The following is a 12,285-nucleotide window of genomic DNA, read 5'->3' as shown; positions in this document are numbered from 1 at the left end:
CAGAGATGAGGTCAACTTGAAGGCGGAGGAGACTTATCAGGTAAGCCATGCACAAGCAAGCCCCGGGATTTTGCCATGTAATTACCCTAAAGGGCATATGATATAAGCGATATTATTTTACTATAGAAATCCTAATTAGGGAGGACCATAAAAGAAAATGAGTTTCCTTGACACCAAAAAAAGGAATGCGTGGGTTGCTGATCTGGGTTGATTAATCTAATGAAACCCATGCATGGAATGTTAGTGGTTGGAGCCATATAGGTCCTTGGTTTTTTTTTATCGCTGCTCATTTGTTAATTTTATCATGAAGTGGAATCATGATTCATGGGGCAAGCTACTTCAGTGTCAAGTAATCTTTTAAATATGAAATGGCCGAACTGGCAATAATGATACGTGCAATTTTATCACCATACCCAGATCAGGGAATTCTAGAAAAGAAATGTCTCAACAACAGTTAGCATGAATGCCTCAGCCATAGATTAAGGGAGAAATAATCTAATCGCACTCGGTCTGTTAAAATATCAAGGGTCTCAAAGAAATCTATTCCGATCTTGGTTAGTCATAGATATTGCAAATTTTTTCCTTGGTGTTGACGGTTTCATTACAATAACATTAGTCTTTAATCTGTGATTAGCAAAGGGGAATCAAGGTGTCTCCAAAACCCAAACAATCCCCGGGTGCAGGGCAAGTTTTCGACACGTAAGAAACTCTGCGGTATAAATAAAGCGAAGCAGCAGAATATTTTTACCACGTAAGAACCACTTTATAAATTACTCTCCTATAGGCCCGAGGAAGTGGCTTTTACCGTGAAGTGAGACCAATGGACACGCAACATTATGGTCAAAGGTTCCATTCAAGCAAATCTCACTTAAAGCACAAAATAATATTTGACCGTATTTTGTCATTGGTCGATGTCGATGAGGCATCTCCACCTGATTTCTCCCTGTCCGGACGGGGTTATGCTTGGATTTATCATCTCATGCACATAAATTAAGACAATAATGAAGGGAGCTTTTCATGCTCTCATAGCAAGAAATTATAGGCCGACGAGGGAGGAAAGTAGAAGAGTAACTCCCGTTGGGCTGACAACTGGCTCCTATTCGCTACCTGTATATAACCGATTGGTTATTGAGCTTTCCTCGGTTTCAAACCCCAATGGAAGCGGAAGATGAGGTTGTCGCTGAGACACGTACCAGAAGCGGCACCCCACGTCACGTCGTTAAAATAACATTATCGAGGACTTCCTGTCGTCATGCAATTTTTGTAAAATCGGCCGAGGATCCGCACTGTCATTTTTTGGAGCAGAAGAAGGAAACTGCATAAATCATTTTAGTGTTACCAAAATGCACCCGGCCTTCTCAGAGTTTTTTTTGTTTTTAATTTTTTTATTTTGTGTGTTTTTACATCCAGAGAACCCAAAAGAAAACAATTTAGCTCAAGAGTTGATTATTAGTAAATGAGAGGGGGTGAAAAACCCAGCCGAAGGACGTTCAATAATGGCCTCCGTGCACCTAATAAGCGCTTCAATGATGAAGCTTCTTATTCCTTTTCCTCATTAAATGTACGCAATTGATCTGTGTGTCGCCGGAGTCTCCACCGGGCAATTTAATGCCCCGCAAAGTCGGGGACATTGACTTCCAAGCCCGAAGCGAGCTCCCAACATTTATGAACAATTGCTGTTCGCCACACCAGAGAAAACACGAAAAGGTAAAACATAAAAACACTGCATCGAATGCGTACAATCTGGGTTACTAACATGTGAATAGATTGAAAACCAAGTAACTGGAAGCTTCCATGACGCTGGGACCAATATCGTGGCCCCGCAAGACAAGTGGGTCCTGAATTCACTCACATGGAAGCCGCCAAGTGTCAAGTTAGGACCACTTTTGCGAATTTTGACTTTGGGACTTGTCCCCCCCAGAGATGAGATTGCACCTGAGGCCGTGAAGAGAGAAAAAAAGCTTTTGTGATGCGGTATGGTTAACGTCAGTCCGGGGGTTTACGTGTCGGTCACCCGTTCGGGACAGCTAATATGAATCGAGAAAATTAAAAGAGCCCTCGGCGGGGAAACGATCCGGGCGGGTTGTAAAGGGTGAGAGGGAGAGGGTTTTACCCTGAAAATAGCCACGTCGCTTGTGTGATTAACAAAGGCCGGCACCGAATCCCATTGACTTCCCCTATCTATCTTAAGCCTCAGCGATCCCTTCTCTTTATATACCTACGTACGCCCCCCCTCCCACGACACTAGGACTTTTGTTGCCTAACACAACAGCTCTCACCTTTCTTCTCCTTCCTCTTCGTCTCTCTGACCACTCCATCTCGAACATAAACGCTCTCATCTTCGGATCAACCGTCTCTAGCTACCAACTGAAACAGTACTCTCAAACGAGATGGGAAGAGCGCCTTGCTGTGACAAAAATGGCTTGAAGAAGGGGCCCTGGACTCCAGAGGAGGATCAGAAGCTCATAGATCATATTCAGAAGCATGGGCATGGAAGCTGGCGAACCCTCCCTAAGAATGCCGGTGAGTTTCATCGTCTCTCACTGGTTCTGTTCTAAATTCTTCAAGCTTTTCGATGGTTTGATTTGTTACTTGTGTTGTTGATCCAATTGAGTAATTGTGGCTGTGTTGCGCAGGACTTGCGAGGTGCGGAAAGAGCTGTCGTCTCCGATGGGCAAACTACTTGAGGCCTGATATCAAACGAGGTCGATTTTCCTTCGAAGAGGAAGAGACGATCATCCAGCTGCATAGTATTCTGGGAAACAAGTAAGTCTCTCTCTCTCTCTCTCTCTCTCATTGACTTTCAGGTTCGATTCTGAATAATCCAGTTTCCATTAGTCTTTCCGAATCTTTCACGAGGACCATTGCCATTTGCCTAACAATTGATTCAAAATTTTGTTTTGATTAGTACTATAAAAATAGCTCGGTTCTTTATAAACACCTGGTACCCCTTTCTGTAGTCATTATTGATATCTCTTTCATTTCTTGTCATAATAGGTGGTCAGCAATTGCTGCTCGCTTACCTGGACGAACCGACAACGAGATCAAGAACTACTGGAACACGCATATCCGGAAGAGGCTCCTCCGTATGGGGATTGATCCCGTAACACACAGGCCCAGGCTTGATTTGCTCGACCTTTCCTCCATTCTGGGTTCCTCCCTCTACAACCCAACTCAACTGAACTTATCTAGACTGCTCGGCATGGAGCCACTGGTGAATTCGGAGCTCTTAAGGCTTGCAACCAATCTGTTATCGTCTCAACGGGAGAATTCCAACCTGCTTGCTCAAAACCTACCAGAGAATCAGTTATCCAATCCCCAGATGCAGAACTCATTTCAGGCGTCCTTCCCGACATCCCAGCTTCAAAGCCAAATTCAGGACATTCCAGTCTGCACCACTTCAAACACTCAATTTTTAAATGAGAACCAGGTCCTGCAACCCAATGTAGAGCAGTACGACTCGAATCCGACAAGTTTTGGGGGTCAAAACTCGCAGCTAAATCTATGGCAAGATAACGAAGCGCCCTTGAATTTGGACAGCTTTGCGTCATTAATTAATCAAGGCTACTACGATTCTGATCAAGCCTTACTGGACACACTGGCCGATACTTCAAAATTTCAGTTCAACCCTAACCAGAACGTGAACTTTTCTTCAGTTCTATCCACACCTGCTTCCAGCCCAACTCAGCTGAACTCTTCGTCAACATACATGAATAGCAGTGCCAGCCAAACGCCTTTGAATTCCTCATCAACATACATCAACAGCAGTACTGAGGACGAGAGGGATAGCTATTGCAGTAACAGGCTAAAGTTTGAAATTCATGATCTCTTGGACGTGAATGAATTCATGTAAGAACGTCGTCGGAGAATCTGGGTGCCTGTGGCTGGCGGTTTTTTCCTTTTTTTTTTTTTTTTCCCAGATCTTTCAGCTGTTTGTATTGTCCAAATACTGTACAATCGACACGAATTGTTGAAATTTTTTTAGTGCTTTTGCTGTTTCAAGAAAGCTTGTTTGCTTTCATGATATTCCTTTATTTTTTCATTTTAAGCTGCATCCTCATCTGTAGTTTCCTTCCTCCTTACTGTTAATAGTCTTCCGCTGTCTCTTCTAAATCTCTTCTAAATCTAAGCAACAATTGACTGATGTCGATCAACGGCGGTTCCCTATCAAAGGAAACAATAAAAAAGCTCAAGACTACAATTTTTAAATCATAGTAAGAAAACCAGCCATGGATAATTTTTTTTTTTTTTTTTTTTTGAAAAGATCGCTTGAAGAACAAAACATATCTTGCTGTCACTCACAAGAAGTGCGACTGTTTCATAAAAGGGTTCCTTTTTTATTACTCTTCTTTCCCCTTTTAGATGGTAAGTTCCCATTTACAAAAACAGAGAAATAAAAAACCAGAAAAAAGCTCACTGCTACACTTATCCTTTCCGTTTCAGTTCAACAATGTTTTTCTTAGCTAAACCGCTTAACTATTTATAGCACACCTTCAAACACAATATGATTAACAAGGACTTCTGCTCTCGACAACAACCATTTTCAATTAATCCTCGGTTCCTCAAGGATTTATGGCGTCTCATTATCTAAAAGCATACAGTAAAAAATAAACAAATCATAGCCAAAAAAGGGAGGAAAGGAAGAGTTTGTAGAAGACGTAAAGGAAGCTACACATCTCGGAGACAATCTACACTTATCTGAAATGAAGTAGCAGAAGTGCTTTCAGAGGATTCGTAGAGTAAGGAAGCAAAGCAGCAACCCGTCCCGATTTTTGGGATCCCGACGGTGGGAGGGGAGATCCGGCCAAGCAAAGTCGCCGAGCTCACTCTTGAGCAGTAATTGAGGACACGTGTCCACCACCTGTTGTATCTCGTGCAAGTAATTGCTTTCAATTTCGAGGCAGAAACACACGTGTTCTAGCGGGAGCGGTGATGGCCCCGGCGGGGACCACAAGGAGACGTTGGCTTTTTGACAATCTAAGCGTGGCTCTTGCGCTTTATGTCGTGTAGCTTTGCCATCGGCCATTAATTGGGGCGTCGTCAAAGCCTCGGCTAGGGTGCTTACGTCAGCGTTGCTGCTACGTGTACTGAACTAGGCGCTTTTTCCTGTCTTGCCGCCTGTTGTGGGCCCAGTTGACTAAATAGAGATCTTATCTCTAAATTTCATATCTGATTTGGATCGTACGGGTAAGTGGTAAAGTGGTGCGGCCATGCCGCCTCAGTGTTTACCCCTAGTTTTGCCCAACTAATGAATTCCGCGGCCGCAAAAAAAAAAAATCGCCGCTCATAATTTTGAGATGAAAATAAAAATACTTTTAAATTTTAAATTAAAATTTTAATGAATCTATTTTTTATATCGATTTATAATAAATTTAGTGATGATATACGAGAATGGGAGGGTTTATTGTTTGGGACCCACGACCGCTAAAATTTTAGAAAATTTATATATAATTAAATTAAAAACATAAATCGATAAATTAAGAAAATAATATTTGAAAAATATCCACTCTAGTGGAAGTCACGGGGACAAAAGGGACGATTTTTTAAGTGTTTAGGTTCGATACGGGAAAAAAGGCGGCGATCTGGTGCCGAGGTTCCCTCTTTGGTAGTAGAATGGCCGATCACGCTTCCTTTCTCCAACAAGTAACTCCCCCATACAGTGGGTGTCAGCAGTTCGTCACGCAGACGCAAGAAAAAGAAACGAAGTCGACTCGTACGAATCATGAAAGCTTCGTCTGATTATTTTTTGGGTTTTTGCCTCTGAGGATGCAGGAAAGGGGAAGAGAAAGGGAGCAGAGCGACACCGAGAGACGGTCTTCGTCAACTCTGCGAGATTTGGACGTGTCCACATGGTGTCTCAGTGCTCCGACCGCCCCTTCCTCTCCTCTGCCGAGTATGAGCTGTACGGCTTCCGCCCCCCCTACCCTTTTCCCTTTGACGAATTGTCGACCAGCCTAAGGACCCACCGACTCGACCCTCTTTTGGCTCTAATGGCGACTAGCGTCTGCGGCTTTGCTACAGACCCCTTTCATCCCTTCCACCGTCCTGATCCGCATAAAAGCGCGTTTTTGTCCTTCTCCGGTTATCTTTTCCTTCTGCACTTTCTGCCTTCGGTTCCCATAGAGCCACCCATGGGACTCAAGCTTCGGCAAAAGTACTGAAACGTGGAACCAAAGCTTGGAACAGATGACGCGGGCAGGGCCTCTGTTTGCGGTGACTGGATGAAGCAATGATCAGCTTATATGCCAGTCGCCAATTTTCTGTTCATTCGCGACGTGGTTTTCGTTCTCGATTCGTGAACCACATGTCTGAATTGGACAACAGCCGAACGCTAAAAGGGGCGAATCGAGGTTGAGTAACAACCTAGAATTCATCCTTTATGTCGTTTCTCGCTGTTTTGAATCGCTTTGGTACAAACGACATGACAGAGTTCGCCTGGAAACTCTGGTAGCCATGTGAGGGGTCTCCTTATCGTTTGACCAAAAAGGTCATTAGGCGCCATTGAAGGATCCTATTGCTCTGCCGTGGAAGAATACAAAAACTTAAAAAATCCATTAAAAGTAAATATTAGCTTTCACTTTTCGTAGTTGTGTGTATGTTTATTCGAGCTAAGTCCGTTAATTTAGTTTTTTAACTGGTTATTGATATTCAAATGGGTTGAGTTCTTGTATTTAGTATCCATCCATCAATGGTTAAGCAAATTTCCATCGATTTAGTTGAAAGAGAGATATTAGCTGCAACTAATTTCACCTATAATTATTTGGTATACTATTAAGTATTATAACCTAAAGGTGGTAATGGGGTTGGAAATCTTAGTCTCTTGCAAACAACTTTGGTTGACCCATTATTGCTTCGATCACTAAAAAAATGGAGTTCAAGTCAGACTCGATGAGACCTTTGAGAATGGGTGGATCAATAACTCAATTAATGAGCTTAATCGTTTTGTTTTTCTTTTTTAATGTGCATCATAGTCAAGTCCAAGTGATGATTGCTAAGGTTAATCACCAGAATAGAAATTGAGTTTGTTTTTAATGCTTGATTGCTTCCAATTAGTTCATTCAACTCTTTGTTTATCAGAGATTACCTGTTCCTTTGTTTTGTATTGCTTTTTCTAAAGGAGCTTTCTTATTGGGAGGCTGTGTCTCCTCAAACAGAAAATGTAGAGCCCTTGTGAATCGGTCGTGTTGCAATGGTAAATACAGATTACCATATAAAATATATATCACTAAATGATTTATCTTCACTGTGATCTGCGGCCTTAGCTACGATTTCTCATTTGCTAAAGATATCTTCCCATAATTGCAGACTCCATTCATGAAAATTGTCGTGAAGCTACCACAGCAGTGATGTGGTTCTCACTCATCTGTCTCTGGAGAGCCAGATATGAGCCACATAAGCCTTACTGTTGTCCAAAACAAGTCTTTATTTTATCCGTCTTAATCGTTAGATCATCGTCATCGAACATCAAAATCCTCAGACGTCCATTTCAGGACCGCCAAACTGGCCAGAACCTTTGATCCGAGAGATTTTCAGAAGATGACCACTGCCTTGATCAATGGATTGTTTGGATAAAAAATGTTGGCCGCCCTCGTTCAGGAATCCATAACCCATTAATGGGTAGCTTTCGTTTCGGAAGAAAAGTCAGTGATTTTAGCTTGGGGAGAGAATAATGAATCTTATTCTTTTTGCCAGAACGACTTTTCTGGTCTTCCGACTTTTTATCTTTCAGCTGAAAGGAGAGATAATTATTTCAACCTTTTGTACTTTTGGATTGTGGATTTATTGACCTCGTGCGTGAATTCCATCCCGTCTTCCTCTTCGGACCCTGAAACCTAACTTTCTTTTCTTACAATGTGGAGAATATGAATGCCGTTTTGATGATTGCTGTGTAAACGCAAGCTTGGGAAACCAGAGCATCGTAAGTGGAAGGAAGAAACGCGTAGGATCTTTCTTTTCCCTCTGTCAGTGCTTTCATTGAAAAAATTTCTTATTAGAAAAAAAATTCCCTTTAGGGTTTAGGGTTTTCGTGCGTTTGTCTGCCATCAGAAAATAATAGAAAAATTGGACTGATTGTTGAGTCATGGTTTTCAGATTCACCGAATTGACCTGCGGGTCGACTCAGAATAGAGACAGAGCAAGTCAAGCGTTACATCTTACATAATGCCTGTGTCACCCTGTAACACATCTAATACTTGTTAAATATGTTACATGTTACATAGCACGATCTTGTCTATTGATTTTCATTATAAGCTTGTAGTGTCTGTAGTCATCAATATGAAACGTGGCAGAGATTTATGGGATTTGGACCACGTATTAGTCCGAAAAATTCGGTTATGGTAATTAATTGTGGTAGTGGAGGGCCATCGGCCTTTTACGTGGAAGCTTCCGACGTCATTTAGATCTATGAAATCTATTTTGGTGGGTTGGATTACCAATCAATTAGAGTTGCTAAGCGCGTGAATATTAATTAAAACGGAAATTGAGTTAGTGCACGTTAGTGTATCTCGATTGCTCTCTCTCAATCAGTTTTCCGGTTTTCCCCGCGTTCATGGACCCCACTGAGGAAGTATAAGGAAGCTCTCACGATAAGCTCGTCTCGTCAGAAACAGCGGGTAGTAGGTTTTACGACGGAACGAGCGTCAAACTGATAATAGACGTCCACGTGTAACGGCACCACCTCCGTAAGACGACGAACTACGTGTCGTTTGTATAAGCGATGTTGCAACGTGGCATCGAGTCCCTCTTTTCTCTGTCCTCCCTCCTTGTCTCCCTCACTAATTCCCCGTCTGCGCACCCTACAGTTTACTGTGTGTGAAGAAGAGTGAGCTGAGTTTGTTGTGGTCCGTCCGTCGCCTCCAGTCCCTCGCAAATGGCCCGGTCCGTTGAGCCTCTGGTTGTCGGCAAGGTGATTGGCGACGTGCTCGACATGTTCTCTCCGACCGTCGAGATCGTCGTGTTCTATGGATCGAAGCAGGTTGCTAATGGCTGCGAGATCAAGCCGTCGGTCACCATCGACAGGCCGCGGGTCCAAATCCATGAAGCTCGTCTCTCCAACCATCTCTACACTCTGGTAAGCTGTTTTTTTTTCCGTCATTTTAAAGTTCTTCAAGTGTTCGACCTCTTTTTGTTGAATCGAGAATGGATGGCGTCGAGCCAGTAGCATTAAATGATCTATTTTCTTTTCTCCTTCAAATTTGAGATTCGGAGAAATACACTGTTTAAAAAAATCAAGTATCTTTAGGTCCATTTTTGGCGCCGAGATGCTGATTGCTGTCGTAGCATTACAGAATCGGTGGAACTTTTTACCTTTTAGCGCATGCAATTCTGCATCCGAGCTGTTTGCTTTAATTTTATGTTTTGATTTTAATATTCGTAATATGAATCGAGGTGTGGCTATTGGCACTGGGATTATCTGAATATCAATAAGATCTATGAAAGTTGAATTGAAAGTAATACATTTTTTTTGAATCATTATTTATCATCAAGTTGCCATTTTTTTAAATTCCACCTATTTCTCTTTCATTTTACTTATACAAACATTCAAATTGTTCTTAAATAATTCTGTTGGATAAAGATGAACGCTCTTTATTGTCTCCCGGATAGAGATAAACATCGACAATTACAGGCCCGCCTCATAAAGCGGAAAATTTTATGAGGTAATCACACCGGCCTCTAGTTCTGATCCCCACCGTGAGGCCGTTGAAGCAGAAAACACAAATACAATTGTCCTTTCAATTTGTTACTTGTTACAAATATTGCATTATCAAATTCTCTTTCAGTGAACAGATTGCTTTTCTGGACGGTCGTATGCATGCCGTGACCTACAAGTCACTGAACAATTTGAACCGTTCCATTTATATGAAGAAAGAATTGGTTCATCGTATCTTGTAATTCAGTACATGAACTCGTTGCTTTTGTTTCAGGATGAATCTAAACTGATAAAAGACTTAAAACCCTTGTTCCTTTTTGAGTAGTTTCTTTCCTGTTAACAGATTATGACAGATCCAGATGCTCCCAGCCCCAGTGAGCCCAATATGAGAGAGTGGCTTCATTGGTAAGCCTAGGATTAGGTTTTTCATATCAATACCACGTCTTTTTAGCTCGATTCTGATCTGCATTCTGGTCTGAACTATGGCATATCACTCGTTGAAGGTTGGTAGTGGATATACCAGGAGGAGGGGATGTGACCAAAGGTTTGTTGGGCTGCTAATTACCTCCACTAGTTAATGCTTCTTCCAATTAAATCCCTTTTAAACGGCCGCCATGGAAATTTTACAGGGAAAGAGCTGGTGACATACATGGGACCAAAGCCACCGACCGGCATACACCGCTACGTTTTTGCGCTGTTTGAGCAGACGGGTCCGATGGAAGGCGTCCAGGTACCAGATGCTCGTGGGAACTTCAACACTCGGAAATTTGCAGAGAGACATGGACCGGGAGCTGCAGCTGCTGCGGTCTACTTCAACGCGCAGAAGGAGCCTGCGTCTAAGAAACGCTGATCGACCATTATAGTGTGTGCGGCCGGGCGTTTGCTATTTGTTGAGCCTTATATATACTAGTTTGATCTATAGTACATAAGTTGCTTGCGAGTTTGTTGCTCTTGCTTTTCAGGCGCAATTGAAATATATAGATTTGCCAAGATATGAACGAAAATGAGCAGTTGTTCGTCAAACTTCTTCGAGACTGCTGGATCCGCGTCTCTCATCTCTCCTGTGTACAGCGCTCTACTGTTTTGTGCAACCACGCGCTGGGAACTTTGAGAACTGAACGAGGCAATTAGTCCTTTCTGTTCTTTGGTAATTCAACTTTCTCGTTTGTTTATGGCCTAACCTGTTGTTCAGTGAATCATACAAGAAATCCGAGGCAGGAGAGTGACGATACTGGGTGTATTTTTGTATTTTTTATAGCCTAAAAGTGGTGAGCGTCTTTGGTTTTCTGAGAGTGGGGTAGGGGTAGTTAGCGAAAATAAATTCTATTTACCTCACTTGATAATGTTTAGGTGGAAGCATTGAAATCGCTAGATGTTTTAGGTGAAAGTTTTGAAATCAAGTTGAAGTTCATCAATGAGGTGCAATACAGAGATTTCCACTAAGAACTGAGGTGCTGTAGGTGGATCAGAATCTTCCTCATTTCTCTCCGTAAGTTGGTGATTATGACCTGGTTTTTCTATTTAGCTATTTGAATTGCCAAAGAATGCCAATTCTGGGAATACTACTTTATTTCATCGAATAAAACAGAATATCTTCTGGAGTGGGCACTGAGTTGAGATTTGCTGAAACAGAAAAATGCGTTCCACTCAAAAGAACCATTTATGATCAGATACTCTACTATCTGTTTCTGAAGATTTCAACCTGATACTACGATATAAAAGTAATTGAATTCAAGTTTATGCAACTTTAATTGTATCCTATTTTTTATTTTCATAAAAAGAATGTTATTTTATATAATATTATTACTTATATTTCATAAATGTTTTGATAAAAATCAGAAAAGGTTGATTTTTATTCTTTATCCACCTCGTGCCCAATTTTTTCGGATTTGGATACGGATATTATCTGGCCGAGTCGCATTCGGAAATCCCGATCCCGAACAGTTCCTTTGTTTTCCTGTTTCAGTCATTGGGATCTCTGAGCGAAATGAGTTTGATTAGTGCTCCCCTTCGGCTTTCGCTGAGTTCACAGTTCACTGAACTACTGTTCTCCAGAAAGCATGATGCAGCTCGAGCGAAACCCTGTTCTCCTTTTTAACGGGTGACCTCCTCCATATTCAATCTCTTACTTCTCTTCCGATCTCTATTTGTCTACGGACGGAGTGTTCGTCCACTTCCGTTATTCTTACGCTGTCGTCGCACGTGCATTCGATTAAGCTTCCTTCGTGGTTTCCTCGATCTGCTTGGAGGGACACACACCGGTTTTCTGCGAGAAAGCTTATCTCTTTCTTCTGCAGCGCATTGCCACTGAATCATATCTAGGTGAGAGATTCTCAGAACTCGTTTTATATTTTTGAATTAATCTCTGTTATTTGCCAACCATTTTCTGCGTATTTCTGAATCACTAAATGGTTTTATTTGCCTCACTATTCTTACTTGGCTTCTTCTATTTGTATCCCTTCCTGCCTATGTTACATTCATGTCAGTTTCGGTGTTCACAACTTTGGTGTTTTTTCGGCATCCTATAGTATTCTGCAATGGATTATTTGATTTGAAGCTGTTCTTGATTCATTATATGGCTTACTATTTATTTAGGATCAGGCTGTGATATTTGTTGTTGTATGCTTATATGTAAT

The 12,285-nt window shown here is 41.8% G+C and overlaps 2 protein-coding genes across 2 annotated transcripts; both read left to right on the top strand.

Moving 5' to 3' along the window:
- The first annotated feature begins 2,390 nt into the window (after positions 1-2,390).
- Positions 2,391-3,853, top strand: LOC137942616 (transcription factor MYB102-like). Its single transcript, XM_068788331.1, has 4 exons — positions 2,391-2,523; positions 2,637-2,766; positions 2,998-3,388; positions 3,431-3,853. Exons 1-4 carry the CDS (start codon positions 2,391-2,393, stop codon positions 3,851-3,853), a joined length of 1,077 nt encoding a protein of 358 aa, XP_068644432.1.
- Positions 3,854-8,763: 4,910 nt separating this feature from the next.
- On the top strand, positions 8,764-10,829 carry LOC137942615 (protein MOTHER of FT and TFL1-like). Its single transcript, XM_068788329.1, has 4 exons — positions 8,764-9,070; positions 9,993-10,054; positions 10,153-10,193; positions 10,279-10,829. Exons 1-4 carry the CDS (start codon positions 8,870-8,872, stop codon positions 10,497-10,499), a joined length of 525 nt encoding a protein of 174 aa, XP_068644430.1. The 5' UTR covers positions 8,764-8,869; the 3' UTR covers positions 10,500-10,829.
- Positions 10,830-12,285: the final 1,456 nt, after the last annotated feature.

Source organism: Aristolochia californica, unplaced genomic scaffold (assembly GCF_029961685.1).
Source record: "Aristolochia californica isolate CCGP_79_NKW_82.1479 unplaced genomic scaffold, dmAriCali1.0.hap1 SCAF_10, whole genome shotgun sequence".
Taxonomy (NCBI): domain Eukaryota; kingdom Viridiplantae; phylum Streptophyta; class Magnoliopsida; order Piperales; family Aristolochiaceae; genus Aristolochia; species Aristolochia californica.
The sequence above is the reverse complement of the archived record's forward strand: the minus strand, read 5'-3'. Positions and strand labels throughout refer to the sequence as shown.